Source organism: Sturnira hondurensis, unplaced genomic scaffold (genome assembly GCF_014824575.4).
Source record: "Sturnira hondurensis isolate 20B ecotype Veracruz unplaced genomic scaffold, ASM1482457v3 Scaffold0004136, whole genome shotgun sequence".
Classification (NCBI taxonomy): Eukaryota; Metazoa; Chordata; class Mammalia; order Chiroptera; family Phyllostomidae; genus Sturnira; species Sturnira hondurensis.
The window spans coordinates 19,464,474-19,487,800 of record NW_028076767.1 but is presented as its reverse complement, the minus strand read 5'-3'; the positions used below and the strand labels follow the sequence as shown (position 1 = coordinate 19,487,800).

The 23,327-nt window shown below is 39.7% G+C and overlaps 1 protein-coding gene and 1 non-coding gene across 3 annotated transcripts in view; both read right to left on the bottom strand.

Moving 5' to 3' along the window:
* CBFA2T2 (CBFA2/RUNX1 partner transcriptional co-repressor 2) overlaps positions 1-23,327 on the bottom strand; it is a 142,609-nt gene that overhangs the window by 17,609 nt on the left and 101,673 nt on the right. For both annotated transcript variants that reach the window (XM_037043880.1, XM_037043881.1), the window contains exons 2-8: positions 19,836-19,979; positions 16,258-16,499; positions 8,764-8,853; positions 4,708-4,889; positions 3,075-3,328; positions 2,735-2,820; positions 848-1,043 (exon numbers count right to left, since the gene is read on the bottom strand). In XM_037043880.1, the coding sequence (XP_036899775.1) occupies positions 848-1,043; positions 2,735-2,820; positions 3,075-3,328; positions 4,708-4,889; positions 8,764-8,853; positions 16,258-16,499; positions 19,836-19,979 (1,194 nt within the window). The remainder of the gene's footprint in view (positions 1-847; positions 1,044-2,734; positions 2,821-3,074; positions 3,329-4,707; positions 4,890-8,763; positions 8,854-16,257; positions 16,500-19,835; positions 19,980-23,327) is intronic.
* LOC118986009 (U6 spliceosomal RNA) lies at positions 22,708-22,811 on the bottom strand. Its single transcript, XR_005066252.1, has one exon. It is a non-coding gene; the product is annotated as a U6 spliceosomal RNA (small nuclear RNA).

Genomic DNA, 23,327 nt, shown 5'->3' with positions numbered 1-23,327 from the left:
GAACAAAAAATATCCTAATTCTTCATGAGGAAGACAATTATTTCCTGAACATGTCAGGTACTGAGTTTTTGACATATGAGGTCTGTCTGGAAAAAATCCAGCCATTATTACTATAATGAGAATGGCCTGCATAACATGGATGCAACCTGGTAGCCAAGGAGAGTGGACTGGAATGTGCATGTGTGAACAATGATGATTTCACTGTATTAGTTGGTGGGGGTGGCAGATGCCGTTGAGTAGTATGTGTACTGTGTAGCTGTCACATTCAGAGTGACTGAGTGAGTAGACCACAAATCAACATCAACTTCTGCATTAAGCTTGAACATTCCCCTACGCAAACTACTGAGATGACTCAGAAGGCTGCGGCTGCGGGCAACTGGTGGTTGGCAGCGTCCTCACAGCAACGTGCCCACTCGCGCATTATGTGTCGTGCAGAGTTTTCTAGTGAAACATCAATTCACCCAGGTGACTCAGCCCCACTACAGCCCAGATTTGGTGCCCTGTGACTTCTGGCTTTCTCCAAAACTAAAATCACCTTTGAAAGGGAAGAAATTTCAAGCTATTGATGAGATTCAGGAGAATATGACAGGGCAGGTGATGGTAATTAGGAGAACTGTCCCAGGGGGGCCTACTCTGAAGGGGACTGAGGTGGTGTTGTCCTCTGCACAGTGTTCCTTGTATCTTCTTCAATAAATGCCTCTATGTTGCACATCACTTGGCTGGATACTTTCTGGACAGACCCCATTTTATTATTTCCTCTTCATAATCATCTAGATTTCTCTAACTCCACCTTCTAGCACCATCTTCCTTTAGAGTAAAATATAACAAGTCGGCCTTGCCCTCTTACCATTACTGAGGGAATCTGCGCTCCCAGGACTGTGCTGCCTGGAGACCAGTTCGCTCCCCGTTTTCCTCATCTCTGTGTTTTCATTGTATCGTCTCTTCCAGTAGTTGAGTTCTTCACGATCAGCCTCCTGACAGCGCCGCAGAACCGCCATGGAGCGCCTTGTTTTCTCCACCATTTCCATGATGCAGTTCAGGGCCTGGACCAGAGAGGAAGTCAGGCAGTTGACAGGATGAGGATATGCAAACACCAACATTGCAAATAAAGAGCAGGTAAACAAAATATACAAAGAATGAAGGTTTAAGTACCTCACAGATTTAGCAATAACAAGGCTACATTTTAAAGCCTTTCTTACCACTTCTTTTAAAATAGATATGTGTGTATACAAATATGTATGTATATATACACACACACATCACTTATTTTTTGTTTGGATTTCTAATGAACACTTTGGATTCTTCAACCAACTCTGGGGTCTCATTGTAATATGGCCCTTTAAAGGCTACAGTGAAACCACATTATGTATCTGCCTAAAGGCATCTGAAAAAGCTGGAGATTTATTAAAACTGCAATCAGAAATAATGTTCAGAGACAGTATCACTGAAGATGGAGCAAGTTACTGCATGTACATTTTAATGAAGTACTACATCTTCTTTTCCCCTTTTAGAGAGAAGGGAAACTCTTTCTTATGATGGGACAAGAACCTGGGGTTACATTCTGTAATAGGATGCCAACTCTCATTGGTTTTTGGAGAAGTTCCATTTACATAATACCTCCTATGTACCGGGCGCTGTGATTAGCACCTTATGTATTCCAACCCACCAGTGAATGCAAATACAACATTTCTTTTAATCAAAAAAAGAATATATATATTTATTTTCACAGAGAGGGAAGAGGAGGGAGAAAGAGAAGGAGAGAAACATCAATGTGTGGTTGCCTCTCACATGCCCTCAAATGGGGACCTGGCCTGCAACCCAGGCAAGTGCCCTGACTGGGAATCAAACCAGAGACCTTTTGGTTTGCAGGCTGGCACTCAATCCACTGAGCCACAACAGCCAGGGTGATAAAAGAGAATATATTTTGACACACAACATTTTATTAGTTTCAGGTGTACAATATAAGGACTTGACCCTTACAAAAGGGATCACCATGTCTAGTAAACATCTGATACCATATAAGGTTATTACAATATTATTGACTATATTCTCTATGCTGTATATTATATCCACATGACATTTATTTTATAACTGGGAGCTTGTACCTCTTAACCCCCCCTTCACCTTTTGTGCCAACCCCCTGCCCCTAGCCCCTCCTTTCTGGCAACCATCAGTAAGTTCTCTATACCTATGAGTCGCTCCCTGTTTTCTGTTGTGTGTACATTTATGTTGTTTTGGTTTTTTTTTTTTTTGGATTCCACATGAGTGAAATCATATGGTATTTGTCTTTCTCTGACTTATTTCACTTTAGCATAATACCGTCTAAGTCCACTCGTGTTGTTGCAAATGGCCAGGTTTCATTCTTTTTTATGGCTGAGTTAAAAAAAATGAATTTAATGGATTATTTTTTAAGTTATAAAAATTCAGGCTAAAAATGGTGAAGCAACTTACCCCGCCACACAATGGGAGAATGTGGCAAAGCTGGGACGAAAACTCACTAACCTCTATTACATGACTTTACTTGGTTATGACTTGAAGTAACCACCCCAACACAAAGAGTTGGGAGTTACTCTTACCTCTTAGCTGGGTGAGTAGTAGAGAGATTGGCTTTTATTGCAAAGACACCGTAGATTTGGTTATGTTCACTAGCAACATACATATCCTATTACTATTGGTAATATTAAGAATTAAAAGTAATAAATAGTTAAGAAAATTATACACTAAAAATTCTTACATGATCAAGATGTTTCCATTCATCAGCCCATTCTCGCTCTGTCAAACGGTGGTCTACCGACTCATCTGGATAACCTCCATTTACACCTATTAGAGATTGAGAGTAAGTTTAAAGGTAGCGTGAAGAATACAGTGGGTAGAATCCTATTAAGTAAACACACATGCATTCATATCAACTATGTGTATACTACACTAAGGCAGTGATTCACAAGAGTGTGAGACCCCAAAAATGACAGAAATATGAAAAATTGCTACTGAGAATATATTTAGAGACTCACATACATTGATTATGAAAGAAAAAAAGGAAAAAAAAAGAAGAAAAACAGGCTTATGTCACTTACTAAGACTGTGGTGTCGATCACGAACTTCGCGGTGTTCTAGCATCTTGTTGGGCTCGCGATACATGTGGGAAGTTGCGATATCCTCCAAGGTGTAGTGCTGAAGAGGTGGGGGTGTAGGATGGAACTGGCCCCCAGGATTCATAAGGGGCACAGTGAGGGCAGGACTGTGCCGAGGGGCAGGGCTGATTGTGCACACTCTCTTGGCGGGAGGCTCAGGAGGAACTGCATCTCTTTCAAAACTGCTTTCTTCTCTCCTGTGCAAGAACGGGAGGTACACATCTGAGTCCTTCGACAAGTGTTCACGCAAACGTGCCTTTGAGCATCGACTTTGTGCTATATATTGTGCTACCCGCTTTCGCACACAGGAAGACCATAAGGAAAGGTTTGACATAAGGTGTGAACTGAAATGTCTTCAGAGGCCAGAGAGATCATGGGAATCGCCAATTGACTTCAGCATGAAATGAGGTCAAATTCATCCACAATAAGACAGAAACATCTAAACTTCATGAAGCAAACTAAGAGATTAAGGAGATGATGACACTTGCTCACATGGTAAGAATACGATACTGTGTAGGTCAGTTACTGAAAACAATTCTCCACATGAGAGAAAAAGGGGCTCAATAATGAATAACACTTGTGAATTGGTAGGGCTTTTGGTCACTTACCTTCAATTATAATAATGTTAAAATACTGCTTCCCTGACAAACTATAAAATATTGTGGTAGACATTCATATTCAAATTTCCAAAATAACTTAATATAATTTCAGTCTTCAAAGTAATGGTGATTCATTAGTAAGTATCAATAATTAATTATTATACTTTTTTAAAATTAAGATTTTATTTATTTATCTTTAGAGGGGAAGGGAAGGAGAGAGGAAGAGAAATATCAATGTATGGTTGCCTCTCATGGGTCCCCTGCTGGGAACTGGCCTGCAACCCAGGCATGTGCCCTGACTGGGAACTGAACCGTGATCGTCTGGTTTGCAGGCCCGCACTCAATCCACTGAGCTACACCAGCCAGGGCTAATTGTTATACTTTTATAAAACCTCACACAGCAGTCTTGACCAGTGTGGCTCAGTTGGGTGGGCACTGTCCTGCAAAGCAAAAAGTCACTGGTCTGAGACTCAGTCAGGGCACAGGTCTGGGTTGTAGTTTGGTCCGTGGTGGGGGCATGTACGGTTGCAAACGATCCATGTTTCTGTCTGAGACTGATGTTTCTCTCCCTTTCCTTTTCCCTCCTTTCCCCATTCTCTAAAACTAAATAACAAACAAAATATTTTAAGAAAAGCTCAAACTAAAAAAACCTCACACATCAGAAAAATGCCTTGGGCAGATTACTTCTTTATGGTTCTGGAACAATGGACACACACAGAATGCTCTAGAGCAGAGTTTCTCATCAGAGGCACACAGAGTCATCTGGAAAGTTTTTGAAATATACTCATGCCTGAGAGCTGCACCTATAGGTTTGAGGAGCATTCTGTGGCCTGATATTGGGACAGAACAATACTAACCTTAGAATTCTGAGTCGATACCTATAATATAAGCACAGTAATCAAATACTAATTCACAAGCAAAAGGGAAGCTCAGAATGGTTCCAAACAGGAAGGACAACCAAGCTCTTTACTGCTCACCTTTCTGGACTGGGCCTCTTGCCATTTCCATGCACTTCCATGAGCAGCTCAGAGGAGTCAGCAGGTGAGGCGATACTTGTGTTGAGCAGAAGGTGTTCGTGCTGAGCCAGGTACTGGGACGGGGTCTGCTTGGCAGCCCGAGCGCAGTGCAGCAGTTCTCGCTGCAGCAGGGGCAGATTGGCCTAGACAAGGAAAGGCAGGGTCTGGACGCAGTTTTCCCGGGGTTGGGCCCACACAACAGGGCCCAGCACCCCCAAAGGCTTTCGCAGACAAGACATAAGACCAAAGCCCTTCTTTCCTTCTGTCTGATTTTTTCATATGCCTCCATGAGTAAGGTGACACCCATTACACTGAACAGGAAAAGCTTGTCTCTTATCCTCACAAAATTTAAGTCCCCTAAGGAAGAGAATGTGCTTTCTTCACCTTTGTGACCTAATACAGACTTAAACAGAGCTCAATAGACGCTTGTTGAACATAATTTAAAAACTTACGCATTTTTGAAGACTTTGGTCGGTTACAGAATTAATGTACCTTCATGGGAGTAGGAGACATTAGCTTCCATCTATCATTACAAGGCTTGGTTTCTCTGTGTACTACTTAACCTTCCCTTCACATTCTTCCCTTCCATGGCACATTCTTTGCCATGGGATTCTGGAAACGTGATTATTCTAGCTTGGCTGAAACATGAAGTTCCCCCCCCGCAAAAGTATTGGGAATGACTGGAATGAAGGCTGACACTAGGCTCTGAGGATCCACAGGTAGCCCCGTGGTAGCCCAGGTAGTCAGCAGAACTGACTTCTTGGCATGGCATCCTCATTGGGCACGTTTCTTCCTTTTGTGAAAGGATAATTACTTACGTGTTGATTATTTTTCCTTCTCAAACTGAGAAAACCTTTAATGTGGACAAATCATTAAAAAAACCCACATACTCTCAGCTGAACTCTAATTTCTTCATATATAAATGTACTTTTCCCATATTCCTTTATTAAAAAATAAAATAGGCATTATATTCCCACCCCACATTCACAAACAACACAGACTGAGCCCACAACAGAAGTCTCTATTCCAATGGAAACAGATGAGCAAGTGAAAGGCAAGCAGTCATCCCTTTACCAAGGGTTAATTTATTAGGCACCTTAATTAGTGACTGTTTTAAAGCAGAAATAAATCAACAAAAACCCAAATGCTAGCCAAAAATCTGCCATAACAACCTACCTCATGCTGTTTTCCAAAATAACACAGTTAAGAATAGGGAATTTGATGATATAAGATACTTTTTAAGTCTGTTCTATAATCTCAATTTATAGCAACTGTAAAAACTTAATTGAAAAAATACCATGCCAGACCCTTACATCTGTGATGTGTATGTACCCTTTGATGAATTATTTTTTAAAAAGAACTAATTCTTTCCTAATGACACAAATTTCACAAATCCTTCTTGATTCCGGAGTCTTGGGGGAAATAATCGTTTACTAGCTCTGACACACAGAAAACAGACCAAGAAAGAACTAGCGCATCTGCCCAAAGGCTAACCAAGGTGCCACAGACAGCTCTGAGGGCTGGGGCTCCCATGCTGTCAGAACAGAGCTGTACCACTGGCCACGCACCCATGCACTCTCCTATATGTCTGCTATGCTCTGATTTAAAAGGTTTGTAAAAACCCGTATAGCCCTGGCTCAGTGGATTGAATATGGGCCTGTGAAGCAGAGTCACCAGTTCAATTCCCAGTTAGGGCACATGCCTGGGTTGCGGGCCAAGTCCCTGGTGGGGGACACATGGGAAGGAACCACACATTGATGTTTCTCTCCCACTCTTCCTCCTTCCCTCTAAAAAATAAATAAATAAATAAATAAAATATTATGTGTGTGTATATGTATGTGTATGTGTGTGTGTGTGTATATATATATATATACACACACACACACATACCTGTATAGTACTTCAGTAGGGTGGTGACCCATCTTCTTGATATTATTATTGGCCAGATATTTAGGCTTTGTGGGTTAAGAGGCACAACTGAAGGTATTGGGTAGATACTCATAGACAAGACAGAAAACCAATTTTCAAATATTGTATTGACAAAAGTGAAAATTAAAAAAACAGTAGCTTTTTGGTAATATCAGGCCAATAAAAAGAACAGAATTCATTTGGCAAGGGGGTGGATTAAGAAAAGCAACTTAATTAGGATTCAAAGTTAGTGTTCCCTATTCTCAAACCAATTACAAATGTTCACTTGTGAAACTGATTCTCTCCAGGGCTGTATAAAGCCACACAGTAGGCTGGATTTGGGTCATCGGCACCTCAACTCTAGCTGGTCTAGAGCACATTAGTGTCTGACTATAGCCTTTCACTGCCTTTAAGCTATGCACAACTCTGTAGACTACAGACAGGTGAGAGCAATGCAAAATAACTGTTGTCTATGGGCTCACATAAAATCATGTCCAGTACAGGTTCAGCTGACTCCCCGTACCCAAAGCCGGTCACACCCCGGTGTGCCCACCCACATTGGCAACCCTGATCTACAAATGTGTCTGTCCTTAGGCTCTTCCCCCCAGACTGATTCTAGCACCTTATTCATCGATGAGTCAAATAAAATCTTTGATACAGGTTCATTTTTGTTCTCTGTGAGTCATAATGATACCTGTTTTGGAAAATTATTGCTTAATAGGAAAAAACAGCAACTCTTCAGTAGAAAAGCATTACAGACATGGCCTTTACCAAGTGATCAAAGTCAACACCTAATTATGAGACTAACTAACATATATGTCTCTTGACAGCATCAGTGATGCCTTACCTGCTATCTGCTGCCTAAAATGCAGAACTCAATTCTCAACATGAAGAAGTGTCAGAAAAACCCAAATCGAGGAACATATAAAAATTAACCATCTTGTACTCTTAGTGGGACATTTGGTGAAACGTGAATAAGGTTTATAGTAACAGTGTCTTACCAATGTTAATTTCCTGATTTGATAATTATGCGAAAGTAATTTTTAAAAAAGATTTTATTTTTAGAGAGAGCAGAAGAGAGGGAGAAAAGAGAGGGAGAGAAACATTGATCAGTTGCCTCTCGCACGCCCCCAACCAGGGACATGGCCCGCGACTCGGGTGTGTGCCCTGACCGGAAATCAAAACAGCGACATTTTGATTTGTGGGGTGACACCCAACCCACTAGGCCATGCCAGCTAGGGGTACACTAAAGTAATTTGATGTACCATGTCTGTAGCTAACTCTCAAATGCTTCTGAGGAAAAAATTAAATTTAAAGATAAAGAGAATAATATGTAGATGCAGTAAAATATTAATATATGGAGAACCTGAGTGAAGGTACAGAAATTTTCTTATACCATTTTTTAACTTCTCTGTGAGCATAATATCATTTCAAAAGAAAGATTTTTAAAAAGAATATATTACATATAAATCTAACATTGTCTTAATTATCACTTGACTATTTCGTCGGGGTGCTGACCTCATTCACCTTAGATTGTCAAATAAAACAATGACAACAGCCAACAAAACAATAGCCATTTGGTGTGAATGTATCAAAACTATATCTATTTTTTGTTAGAATGGCAAAAAATACATTTTTTGGTGTGCCACAGAATTTTATTCTTTAGTTTGTGTGTGCCACGAGATGAAAAAGGTTGAAATTTGTTGCCTGCAGGTGCAAGTCTGAGCTGCAAAGGCCTCTGCTTTGTCCGACAGCCTCCTCTCAGTCAAGGCACTCTTCACCCTCTGGCCACGGCCTCTGCGGAGAGCCTGGCCTCCACGCCACCCCTACACCGCTGGCCCACTCACCTCCTCCTCCGCCCTCTACTTTCTCCGGTGTGCTACCAGCAGAGTCTGCGTACAGACCAAAACTTAAGGCTTCTGCAATTCTCACCAGGTGTAAGAATCACCTGCAAACTGCACCCCCATTTCTCTAGCAGCCCAAACACAAATAAAGATATGAAAATGGGCAAGCTGCCCCGATTTAGTTCACAGCACAGGGATCAGTAGCAAATTTGGAGGTAGTGTTAAGATAAAAGATTATATTCAGTAATTCTCTCATAAAAATTACCTTGAGGAATGGAATCACAAAAGGACGAAGAGGAAAGTTTGTAGCTTCCTGGAGCTTGCAATGGAATTCTTCGATTGTTACTGTTGAATTCTGAAAAGAAAAATAACCTTGTTCAACCTCTGAAACTAGACACCATCCTTATATAAATCCCTTTGAAATCATGAAGAAAAGGTTAATTCCAAGAGCACTATTGTGAACTCAGATCTTTCTCAAGGGTTAACCAAATCATTTCCTCTATAAAAGAAATTCGGCCCCCTTGATTTTCTTTTCTCTACTACCCCAAATCTAAGTTCCCCTCTATGTTCTGCAGACTGGGTTGCAGAACAGGACACTGCCTTCCTCACTACCCTTGATGATGACAGGTACTTTCTTGTACTGCAGGATTCACGGCAAGCCACCTCGGGTACAGAAACCCAAGCTTGTAATTCTTCCAGCTGAACAGATAGATCCCCATCAGTCTAAAATGTCAACTTAAAGATCAAGCCAAAGCTGCATTTCTTTCTATTTTTTTTAAAGATTTATTTATTTTTAGAGAGAAGGGAAGAGAGGGAGAAAGAGAGGGAGAGAAACATCAAAGTATAGTTGCCTTTCATGTGCCTCCTATTGGGGACCTGGCCCATAACCCAGGCATGAACCCTGACTGGGAATCAAACCAGAGACCCTTTGGTTCATAGCCTGGCACTCAATCCCCTTAGCCACACCAGCCAGGGCATGAGCTGCATTTCTTTACAAGTTCTTTTCTTCATAGGTCCTGCCTACATCTCAGCATTAGTCCCCCAAATCTTCTAAATTCAAAGTTAAAAACAAACAAACAAACACACCTAAAAGGGAACTTTTGCTTTGAATGTTGTTTGCAAGTAAGAGCACCTCTGAACAGGAACACTTCCACTGGTAGACTTTAGTATTCCCAGCAAAGTTATTAGCATTTCCTCTGTGTTTTTTTTCAAAAGTCTGATTTAAAACTAGGATTCTCAGTTCCTCTGCTAAAGGGAATGCACAAATAAAGCTACTGTATTTTCTCAACATACACAAAATACTTTTATTTCAATTCTCCCAAACACTGTGCAAGTACAAAAGAAGTTAAAAGACAAACAAATAGGGGGGTGGGCTGGGAAGGGAGTAAAAGACAGAAAACTGTACTTGAACAATAATTAAATAAAAACAAAACAACCCCTGGCTAACTCAGTGGATTGAGCACAGGCCTGCGAACCACACAATCACAGTTCCATTCCCAGTCAGGGCACATGCCTGGGTTGCAGGTCAGTTCCCAGCAGGGGACTCACAAGAGAAAACCATACATTGATATTTCCTTCTCTCCTTCCATTCCCCTCTAAAGATAAATAAAATCTTTAAAAACAAACAAACAAACAAACAAACAAACAAACAAACCCAACTTGGCATTAATCTGAATTCTTGATCCCGCTGAGAACCATCGTCACTTCTGGGATCTTTAAAAAACCTTTAAGTGTTCAAAAATGTAACATGTACCATACATTACTCATCAGTAACATTTTGCTTCTTAACAATAAGAAATGGGAAATGCATAGGTCCACCAACAAAAAACTCCATTAAAAATTATAATACAGTCATGACTCAGAATTTGTATGAATTAATGAGGAAAGATGCCTATAAAATACCTTAAATGAAAACTCAGAATCAGAACAGTCTATTTTACAAAAATCTATTTAATAAAACTCATACATACAAACATAGTATTTTAACTGTCTGGATGGACAATTATAACAGTAGTTATTTCTGGATGTGACATTATGTTGGATATTCCAAATATATCAACATTCAGTAAAAATAAAATTATTTTCCTTAAGGGAAAAAGAGTATATAAGATTTAACCATGTTAAATAAAAATATCTGAATAGTTTAGCTCATTTCATACTAAAAATGAGGTACTTTAAACTTTAAGTACCTGTTTTAAGTACATGACACTTGTATAATGTAACCAAAGGTACCAACGTTCAGGAATAAAAATTAAATGTAACAGAATGATATTCTTTCCCTACTATAGTAGATTCGAATAGGCCTCATAAGATAAAAACAAGTAGGAAGACTGTATGAATGACTAAGTTTTCATGGATAGACAAAGGATGAAAAGAATAAACTGTATGGCACAGAGAAACAGTGACTTAGGCCAGTGAAACTGACTCGGGGCTGTTAGTACTAAAGATGCAATACTGTCTATCTGAGACTGATGATAGGCCACTGTTTTGTTTATCCTTTCTTCTCATTCAATTAATTAATAAATAAAAGAATTGTTCTTTCCCCTCTAAGAACTCACAGTCTAGTGCAGTGATTTTCAACCTTTTTTATCTTATGGCAACACATAAACCAATGACTAAAATTCTGTGGTACACACACACAAAATATATATGTACATATATTATTTTGATTCCTTCACACTGGATGGCTACTGACATGTTGGCTGTTGTCATTTTTTTTTTCTTTAAGAGAGAGGGGAATGGAGGGAGGAAGAGAGAGAGAAACGGATTGGTTGCTTTTTGTACCATACACGCTCCAACGGGGGATCGAACCCACAAACTTTCTTAACGGGACTTTGCTCCAACTGTACCATACTGACCAGGAGAGCTGCTGTCATTTTTTAATTTGACAATCTAAGGGAAAAGAGGTCAGTGCCCCTGGCTAAATAGGTATTGCATGTTTTAAGGATTCTTGCGGCACACCGTGGTCAGCACACCGTGGTCTAGTGGGAAAACAGATAAACAAGCTCTTCATTGCAATATGATCAAGGTACACATGTGCAGAATGCTCCTGGTACACGGAGAAGACATGTTTCAATCAGACTTCGCAGGACAAGGAAGGATTACAGAAATGTCATCTGAAGAAGTGAAGACAGAGCCTTGGGGAAAATGCTTTTGACAGAGAGCAAGAGCAGAGCAAGGGTAACACCTATAGTGGTCTGAGAAGACAACAGGTATAGACAGGTGACCAAACAAAACTTGTTCTTTTAAAATTGAGTTAATTATAGTCACAGCAAGTTGTGAAAATAGAACAGACAGGCTTCCATGCAGCCTCCACCCGGATTCTCCCAATGGTTACATTTCATACACCAGAAGTACAATATCAAAACTAGAGAACTAATGTAGGTAAAATGTGTTTAGTTCTGTATCATTTTATTGTATTCATGTAAACCACCACAGCAATCAAAATGTAAAAATGTAGAAATTTTATCTACCTTTATCCTCCTGAGTTTATAATATAACTATCTGAAATATTTCCCTTATATACACTGACAACAATATTAGACAATTCTATAATTCTTACTTTAACCACAATACCTAATTTAGAAAACTCAAGAGGAGAAGTAAAGTCTATTATATTTACTTTTCCATTTTCCTTTTATCCAACCTGATATTGCAAGACTCTTTCTTTACAGCAGGGGTGGAAGCGCCAGGCTGCAATGAGGGCCCGGCATCCTCCGATGGAACCCTCAGATGGGTGACTACCTACCCTGCCAGACACTCGGCTGCCTGCCTGACAAATGGCACGGAGACCAAGTGACCTGGGAACAGGGTTCCTTTTCTACCAAATGGTGGCACTGTAACAAATCGTCTGATTGGCACACTTTTTTTTAAAGATTTGGATATGGTAGTAGAGTGGATAAGACAGCAGGATTCAATGTTTAGATCTGAGTTCAAATCCTGCTTGGACCTCTGGCTAGCAGGGTGGTCCTGAGGAAAACATTCACTTTTTAAAAAAATTACATTTTATCAATTATGCTTTTAGAGTTGCCCTGATTTTTCCCCCATCCACCAGCAACCCCAACTCCTTCAGGCAATCCCCCCACCATTGGATCAATGGAAGAATGAAAAAGCAAAATGTGGTGTGTGTGTGTGTGTGTGTGTGTGTGTGTACACACACACACACCTACACACACCCACACACCACATTTCCTATTCCTAATGATATCCTATTATATACCCTATTATATACATATAATATATATAATAGGATATCATTCAGCCATAAAACAGCAGAGAATTCTGACACATGCTACAACACAGATAAACCTTAAGGACATTATGCAAAATGAAACAATAAGCCGCCCAGGTGTGCTCTCCCTTTTGGGGGCACAAGCCCATGCCTGAGCCTTCCCCTTACTCTCTCCTGAGTTCCAAGGGCCCTTCTTTTGCTTTTGTATCTTGTTTCCTGAGCCCATGCAGCCCAGCTGGCTCACTTCTATTGTCTCTGTTCCTTCCTAAATCAACTTTGTCTTATAATAAGAAAGAGAAAATGAGAGGGAGGGAGAGAGAGGGAGAGAGAGGAAGCAGGCAGCCATAAAAAGACAAACACTGTATGATTCCACTGATATGAGATACCCAGATTAGTCAAGTAGAATGGTGGCTGGCGGGAGCTGGGGGGAGGAAGGAATAGGGATTTACAGTTTAATAGTGTAGTTTCAGTTTTACAAGATAAAAGAGCTCTGGCCCTGGCCAGGTGGCTCAGTTGGTTAGAGCTTCATCCCAGCACACCAAGGTTGTGGGTTTGATCCCGCTCAGGGCACACACAGGACTCAACCAATGACACATCAATACATGGGAAAACAAGTAAGTGTCCCTCTGTCTCTCTGAAATCAGTTTTTTTTTTTTAAATTTTATTTATTTATCTTTAGAGGGGAAAGGAGAGGGGGAGAGAAACATTGATGTATGGTTGCCTTTGGTGTGTCCCCTGCTGGGAGTTGGCCTGCAGGGAACCAGCCTGCAACCCTGAAATCAGTTTTTTAAAAAAGATTTCTGGAGGTAGAATAGTAGTGATAGTTATATGACAATTAATATATTAGATATCACTGAATTATACACTTTAAAATGGTTGAGATGGTAAATTTTATGTGTATTTTACTACCTCCTAATGATACCAACATTTTCTTAAATTAAAAAAAGATAACCCAAGCATTACTACTTAAAAGAGATAACTGGCACCCTGGCTGGTGTGACTAAGTTGGTTGGAGCGTTGTCCCATGGGCAGTCCAGTTGTGGGCTCAATCCTTGGAAGGGGCACATGCCTTAGATGGGGGTCTTGGCCCCCATAGGGACACGCATGGTCAGGAAATGTGTGAGAGGAAACCAACCAATGCTTCTCTCCCTCTCTCTGGAGTCAATGAGCATATCCTTGGGAGAGGATCAAGAAATAAAAAGAGATGACTAGCTACATCTGCATATACTTTCATGGCTAAAAAAAGATGCATGGTTCAATTTTCTTTTTCTTTTCTTTCTTTTTTTGCAAATGAGGCCTTTTATTTTTTTCTTTTACTATTAAAATTATCTTTAGGCACAGACTCTACTGAAAGTAATTTGTTGTTGGAACTGGCATACTATTCTGATGTCTGCTTTGCTTCCAATTAAGTTCAAACTCATTTTGACATTTACAGCCAATTTTATTAGCCTAGATCCAGTAAGATTTGTCCCATAATAGTTTGAAATTTGACCAATAAACGCTTTTTTTTTTCCAAAACAAAAACCTTTCCCTACCTGATGAAGGTGACTCACTATGTCTGGATCTATTTTTGCAAACAGATGGTTTATACTGGACACTGGTCTCTTTCTCAGAGTCTGCAATTTGCTAAGTGCTGGGCAGAGAGAGCCTGTGTCCAGACCACGGTAACTCTGGGCACTGAGTCCCTAACACACTGCCCTGGGCAGAAACACTGCACACGCACTGCTGCACCTTCACTGCTGGTGCAAGAGTGAGCTCTGTGTGCCCAATCATAGGAAGTCTGTACATGGACTCCTACAGATGCCAACTGTGTCTCTCTCCTTTATGATCCAATTGTGTGTCCTTATAATCCCTCTCCAATAAATCTTAGTTGTGAGCACAACAATAGGCCAGGTCCTTGGAATTCTTCTAGTGAATTTCAGAACATGGGATCATAAAAAGTACAAATTGTGCTATATTCTACAACAAAACATTGCAATGAAAATGAACAATTTACAGTTATATGAAACAACAGAGATTGAATGTCAAATAATTAAACCATCACTTATTGCATTTTGCCTAGCATGGAGGTTGTTTTTTCCACACTATATCAAGACTGATTTCAGGTAGCAGTTCTTAAACATTTTAGTCTCAGAATCCTTCTCATATATTTGGGTTGCCTCTATCAATCACTAACCATATCAGAAATTAAAACTGAGAATCTGAAAAATATTAATCCATTACAAAATAACTATATTTTCCCCCAAAATGCAGTGAGAAGAATGGCATTGCTTTTACAGTTTTGCAAATCTCTTTCATATCTAACTTAATAAGAGACAGCTGTGTTCACCAAGATGCTTCTGCATTTAATCTGTTGCAACATTCTATATCACGCAGCCTCTACAAAATTCCATCATATACTCACGAGAGTAAGAGTTAAAAGGCAAGTAACATCTTAGTATGATTATGAAAATAATTTTTACCTCCTGGACTTTCTAAAAGTCTGAGGGAATCCCAGGGGTCCCTGATTACACTCTGAGAACTGCAACATGAAAGAAAGTTTAATACTGTGATTCATCTTTACCATATATAGAGGCTAACATGCAGGAGCCCAGGGTGATTTTACTGGAGGTCAATCTTAAAGAGTTCAATATGCAGACACTGGGAACTGGCAGAACCTCCCTTATATAAACTGAGAGTCAAACTCTACCCTGCTGTCCCGGTCAGAAAGTTACTCCATTATACCACGGATTCACCACTCTGTACAGAACCTTAAAATTATATGTACCTTAAAAACTCTAAAGAAACTATTTGCATGATGAGTTGAAGAACATAATCCATTCGATACTATTTGTTTAGACCACGAAATTTACAATTTCTCAAGTTATTCTTCTGAAAATTAAAGTTGCTACTTTTCCTTTCTGTCTGGCTTGGAAAAAATGTACTAGACATTGAATATATTAAACAAAGCCTGGCATTAATTTGGTTGAACCTTAGTGACCTGATGAAACTCAGTTTTAAAACATATTCAAAGCCACTTAATGGCCCTGACAAGTGTGGCTCTGTTGGTTGGGTGTCATCCCACAAAACAAAAGGTCATCAGTTCAATTCCTGGTCAGGATACATGCCCGGGTTGTGGGGATGTGTGGCAGAGGTAACTGATTGATGTTTCTCTCCATCTCTTTTTCCTTCCCTCCCCCTTCTCTATAAATAAATGAATGAATAAATAAATAAATAAACAAGTGAATGAACGAATGAACGAACGAATGAATAGTTTTTCTTAAAAATTAAGCTGCTTAATGGAATTAAATCAACAGCATAGGAAATAGGTAAACATTATAGATTTGTTTCTTTGATAAACACTTTTATACACAACTGAAATTCACAAATCAACAGTTTTGCACAAATTATACTAATAACTAATCTAGTCTGTAGATTTTGCCACAGTGCTACAGGTTTGGGAGTGAGAAGAAATATGTACAGCTTCTCTGCTGGCTTTGGTTCTGAGCCATATTCTCAGGTAACCACTGACAGTGATGCCGTACTTACCACCAGCGCTAGAACAAGAGTCCGCACTTTCTCCCCAATCTCGGGTGAGATGTCATTGCCAAACTGTTGCAGAGTGGTGAGGAAGCGTTTTAACTTGCTGAGCTGCCGAGCACCGCAAGTGGCCGGCAATTGTTGATTTGTTAGTGCAGATGATGTGGAAGAGGCGGGGCCATTGCTGAATCTCTGTGGTGGTGACGGGGCACCATTCAGGGTAGGAGGAGAATGGTTGGTTCCATTGCTTACTGAAAGGAAGCCAAAAAGAAAGCCTCAGTGTCTAAATACAAGAATCTTTGATTCACTCTGCAATATCCTTCATTTATTCACTCCAATTTTGTGAAGCACATGTTAAGAGAGTTATTAAGACACTGTTTCTGCCCAACAAGATTGCTATACATGTGAGACAGACTTCCAGGTGAAAAACAGTAACAGAGTAACACACACGTGTTAAAGCAGAAGAGGAGAGTGCTAATAGAGCACAGAGAAGGGACGTGTAACCCTACAGGTACCATGGGCAGGTGTAGGGAGTTTTAAGACTTCCTCTAACAGGTACTGCATGAGATGAGTTGGAGGACATCTATTTCCAATGAATGGACACTCATGCCCACTTTTTATGTCACATCTTCCCAATCTTAGGGTCTCACGGAAGCCAAAGCAATCGATTAGAATGTAGCGTGTGAACAAGACACACAGAAAACACAGAACTGTGCCACTGTGAAAAGTGTTTTTTTCTAGAGTAAACATTTAATGACTTAGTCCTGCAGTAAGGAATGTATCTCTTTGACCACTCAGAATATCCGTGTCCCTCGGAACAGTATTATCTCTGCCTCGACGGTGCTAGGTTAACACCGCCCAAGTCTTGGTCATTTGATACCGCATTTTTCTAGACACCACAGAGGACACTTCAATTCTGTATTTCTGCACAAATTATGATCCACGTGATTAGTTTCAGTTTTCCTAGTTTCCTATTGTCCTTAGTAATTTTTTGCTAGTTTTAATTTGGAACACAGTGTTAGAGCTACACTCTTGGCAGCATTCAGAAAAAACTTCCCTTTTCACTGAACAGTGAAATAAAATTACCCAGTGCCTAAGAGTCATTAGATTCTCGTTTACTCATACTTTTCTAAGAAGCTAAACTGTGTCTAAAAACAAGAAAAATTTTAAGTCAAAACTTAAGCCAAATTTAAAGAATGCAATCATTTAATGTTTACCTAACTTAGAAAAGATAAATAAAGCATTTATTTATATTTTGCTTAATGCCAACTGTTAATCATGAAAAATCTTCCACTTCCCTTCTTCCTCCAAGCCAGTCACAGCTGCTTGACTGTCACCATTCCCACTTCTTGACTGACCTGAACTCAGACTCGGTCTGTAAGCTCTGCTGCATCTAACAGCTGCATTAGGAAGGTTCCTTGAGACTCTGCTGATCCATGTGATGGTAAGCCCTGGGTAATTTAGTAATTCTTCTTTGTGCTACACATGCTTCCATTATGTTACTTGCCAAATTATACTTATTTGCATTATCTTAATAGATCTTACACTTTTTGATGAACACTTATACATCTGTGTACACTAAAATTAGCTAAGCTTTGTAAAGTATGTATAATGTATATACATTGGCTTTGTTCAAAAGCTAGCAATGCTAAGTATTCAGAAAAAATGCTGCTGAATATGACTCAGTGCTTAAAAGACTGACAGGCTGAGGGGGGAAAAAGGGTGACTTCTCTTCTGTGTCTTCCATTAAAAAAGATCACCAGAGCTACTGGAAAGAAAGCTTAATCACTCACTCAACCTTAGCAATGCAGAAAATGAGCTACAGTGGCCTGCCATTTCTTTGTGTTCACAGAAAGGTCAATTGCCACTGGAGGGTGGCCTTTTTTTTTAAGTAGCCCATTAAAATAATACATCATTGTGCTCTCACCCACCCTGATGCCCAGACAAGCTTTTTCACGGCCTCTATACTGAAAGCGTATGATTGTAATTTCTGAAATAAAATACATCCACCTCCAAGTAGTCAAATACAGAGGTAAAAAGAGCTAAATTCACACACATATATCCCAGTCATCTGTATCTCTATATCAGAATGATAGCCTGGGTTTAAATCTGTTTCATTTCAAGATGGTACTTATATCTAAGGATGCATCGCTTTGAGACCGAAAACATGGTTTAGGAAAAAGGATATGAAAATGCATTTCTTTCACTCTCGCTCAGACTGCTGCAGTTACCACTCACTCAACTGCAATGTTTTGGAAAATAAAAATTAAACCTTTTTAAAGGCTGTACCTCTTAGACTCTCTTCTCTTTAAAAAAATTAGCACAGAAAACAAATGGTTGAGCAAAAGTAGTGTGCAAGCTTGTGCAATGGTGTTTGAATAAGAAAGTGCATGTGGTATCTAGTACAGTGCTCTGACAGGCTGTTTGGTTCTCCACAAATGGCAATTTTCTTCTGCTTTACGAGGTAAAATACCTGTTAGGGTCAGTGCGAAATGGAGGTAGCATGTATGGAAAGGCAGGACTCAATATCTGGACTTGTGTAGGTATGAATTTATGCGTCTTTAGATTTTTAGATTTTAAATTGAAGGGTTTTATTCTTTTAGTATGTGTGTAGGATCGAAACTGTTGAGTTGCAGGGTTTGTGGAAATTCAGCTTTAGTATATACTGCCAAAACAATTTTCCCATACTTAATCTATGAGTGTTCAGGTCGCTCCACACATATTCACCAAAACTTGATATTCTCTTTTCATTTCGAACATTCCTATGGGTGTATGTGGTATTGCACTGGGTTTTCTTTTGCATTTCCTTGATGACTAGTAAATCGGAATGCCTTAGATTTGTTGGCTAATATAATTCTTATGAACTGAATTGTATCCCCCCACAAATTCCTGTGTTGAAGTTAACCTCTCAGTGCCTCAGAATGTGACTGTATTTGGAGATAGGGCCTGTACAGGTTAAATGAGGTCATATGCGTAGGCCCCTATTCCAGTATGACTATTGTCCTTGTAAGAAGAGAAAGGGACAGCATAAATGCATGGGCATGGAGGAAAGGGCATGGAAGGACATAGCAAGAAGGTGGTTTTGCAAGCCAAGAATAGAGCCCTCAGAAAAAGTATCAAACTTGCTGACACCTTGATCTTGGACTTCTATCCTCTAGCCTATGGCATTAGTAAAATAATGCAATAATTATTCTCTTGTTTGTAAAGAGATTAACCATAACAGCCCTGGAAAACTTTTAGAAGTAATTTGATAATTTTATAAAACTTACTTTAATTCCTATCAATCAATATGATAATTTTAATTCACTGTTTTAGGGCCAGAGAAATTAAAATAGCTAATTACCAGACAAAGTATGAAAAAAGTATTGGGACCACTAAATTTCCAAAAGCCCAAATTAGCTAAGCACTATTCTCAGAGGGCAAAAGCAATTTATAAAATAACCAGATATACATTTCTGACATATATATCTTTTTATTGCCATTTTGAAAATCTTGTGAATAGTATATGCAGAAGGCTTAATGGCAGTCAGTTAGTTAGATACAAATGTTGCTCTGAACCACAAACCCAAGTAATTAAGAGGTCTCACGTGCTGTAGGAGTAAATGACACTGGCCTGGGTCCTCCAGAATTTATTGGTGGGAGGGGTGGCATGGTGGGAGGTGAGGATCTTGACTGTATCTTCACTTCCACAGGCGATCCAGGCATTGCTGGCACCCTTTTTTCAGGACCAACTGTAGAGAATAAAAAAAATGGAGGTCAGAGCTTTCTATGAAATTATGAAAATTGTGACGATAATTTGAAATACTAACATATTTTCCTTGAGGATTAAAAAGAAAATGCTTAGTTTAAAAGGCTGAATAGTGGTCCCCAGAAACATATCTACCTCTTATTCTCTTGAACTACAAATGTTTCCTTATTTGGAAAAAGGGTCTTTGAAAATGTAAAGGATCTTGAGAGGAGATCTTCCTGGATTATCTGGTGGACTCTAAATCCAATATGAATGAAAACCCCATAACAAGAGCTAAAGACACATACATAAAGGAAAGACCTCGTGAAGACAGTCACACAGAGAGGAGGCAGTGTGACAATGGAGGCAGAGACTGAAATGACGCATCTACAAGCTAAGGAATGCTAAGGATCATAAGCAACACTGCAAGCCAGGCAGAGAGGCATGGAGCAGATTCTTCCTCTGAGGCCCCACGAAAGGCATCAACCCTGATGATACCTTGATTTTGGATTCCTGGCCCCCTGAACTGAGTGAGAAGACTGTTGTTCTAAGCCACCCAGTTTGTGGAACTCTGTTATAGCAATCCTAGAAAACTAAAACAAGGCAGGAAGGTCAAAGATTCATGAGACGAGAAAGTTAACAGTGAAGATAGTGGCTGAGAAAGAAAGAAACCAGGTTATAAACTCTAGTTATCTCAACTGCATTCTTTCTGAATTTCTTTTTCTTCTTAGTAGTTACACCCATTAGTTTTATTTATTTTTTTATTTAATTCTTATTCAAGTACAGTTTTCTGTTTTATATTCCCTGCCCTGCCCCCCCAGTGTTCCCCACCTCCTTCCCATTTCCGCCCCCCCCACCTTAATTATTATCCACGTGTCCTTTATACTTATTCGTGTGAGTCCCTCCCCTTTCCCCCTATGATTCTCTCCCCAGAATTTCTCTTTATAAATGAATCAAATAAATTAGCAGAGGGGAAAAAGCTAATGCGGGGACTATTTAGATTAGTAGGAGTCAACTGATGGCATAGAAACAAGTATCATTAGTTGCATATAAGTTACTGTAAATGATGAAGCACTAAATTTTTATACATATCAACTACTCTAAGGAGGGAAAAAGAGGTGGGTTCAACATCTTTGACATCAAGCATATAAATGTCGCTTACAACATTTGTCCAAAAAGATAAAAAGTGCAGACGATTCTAAATGAAGCACAGGCTACTTCACCCATGGGGATAATTCATAAGCAGCTATTTGATAACAGTAGACAGCAACAAATTCTAGAAAGAGAAATTTAACAGATTAAACTCACTGATGTTAGAATTAAGTTTGAGCTAATATGGATAAGACATGATACTGAGGAGTAATATTCTAATATCTTCAAAGTTATTTTTCCACATCAAAGGGAACTTATTTATATACTCGGTTAACACTAGGGCCAGGGCTACCATATTCACCTTTAAATTGAGCTGTTTTCCTCTCAATGATTCCAAGCTTTTCACTTCAGTACCATGTACTTACTCTCCAACAAATTCAACCTAACACCAAAGGTTCAAATGAAAAAGTTAACTCAAAGATCTCTCTGTTGTAAACACAACATGCACAAGAACGCTCATCACAGGGCAGCAGGCACATCTTCACACGTCCACAGGCCCAGTCTAATGAGGAAAATATGCTCAAATATTATTTTTAATGTTTTAGTTTGGCATATTTTGGGGAAGAGATATAATGCCTATAGAAGTCAATCAAAGAATTGATGCCCTTAAGTCACAAATTCCCTGGCAAAAACGTGCAGCTCTCCAAGAGCCACGTGGGCCACACTCTGCCAGCTTTCCCCATCTCTGTGTCCAGGACATTTTCTTTGTAAAACCAATGATTGTCCTCTTTGATTGGTGGACTAATGAGCTGTTGCGTTTGCCTTTTTCTTCTTGACAGTATTTTCTCAATGCCCTTCAGAGAACAGTTGACACGTTTCCAGCATTTCCATCTGGGGACCAGCTTTTGGGAGGATGGCGGGGGAGAGGGGAAGGAAGGAGCTGACGGTTGTCTCACACTGTTATGTGTTGTGTATAGTGTGCAACAACCTAGAGGCAGCCTTTCTTCAGACCACCTGCCTTTACAGCAAGGGCGCCAAAGGCCTGAGGAGGGCTTAGCAGTGAGATGTGTTTTCACATTCAGTACTTGGCAGAATGAGAAACTCAGAGCAGCCCCACTGCAGAACACTGAATAATACACTGAGTAAAAGTTCAGACACAGGGAAAAACTTAGCCCTCAGACTCCTACTTACAAATTAAAACTAGCCATCTCTTGGTCAGGTCACTACTCACAAACCTGCAACACTAGTGTTATCCCTTATGTTTCAAGCAGTAACATTGTCTAGTAGAAAAAGCATGAGTACAGAGACTGAGAGATGTGGTGGGAATTCTCCTGTTGTTGCTAAAGGCCTACATAAATTTTATCAAATTGTTTCATCTTTCTGGGTCTACTTTTCAAAAAATTTGTATTTATTATTTTGAGAGAGAGGGAAAGGGAGGGAGAGGGAGAAGAAGAAGAGAAAGAGAGAGAGAGAGAGACAGACAGACAGAAACGTTCATTTGTTGTCTACTGACCACCCATTCATTGGTTGATTCTTGTATGCGCCATGTCAGGGCGATGTAACCTGCAACCTTGGCATTTGGAGACAATGCTCTAACCAACTGAGCTACCCGGACAGGGCCCTGGGACTCATTTTTTTTTTTTGATACGGAACGCTTCACGAATTTGAGTGTCATCCTTGCGCAGGGGCCATGCTAATCTCTGCATCGTTCCAATTTTAGTATATGTGCTGCCGAAGCGAGCACTGGGACTCATTTTTAACATATGTAAAATAAGAGAAAATAAGACCTATCTGGCAGGAAAGATTTAAAGATTAGAGATAATGCTTAGACTGGTGCTAGGTATAAAAAAGGTACTTAATACACAGTAACAATTGGACAACACGAAGTCCAGTTTCAAGTGCTGATTTTATCACTGAACTGGCCATGTGACTATGCCCAAGTTAATATTAACATCTGTTTCCCACAGAAAACAAGTATACTACCAACGATTAATCCATTTAATGACACAGATGTTACATGGAATGATGGAAAAATTAACTGTTGCAAAAGTTCCAAGTATAATATAAGATGGTATTTTGGTTAAAGGCTGGGTGAAACGAACGCACAAGTTGTGTGAAAGATCTATCCAGATGGCTTATAACTTGACAAATTCAGTAGCTGCTAGGATGGTGGATAAGGGGTACACTCCAAGTAGGTATTTTAACCCTCTCCTAGGTGGCTATGACATGCTTTTATGTCATCACTATTAGAATGAATTCA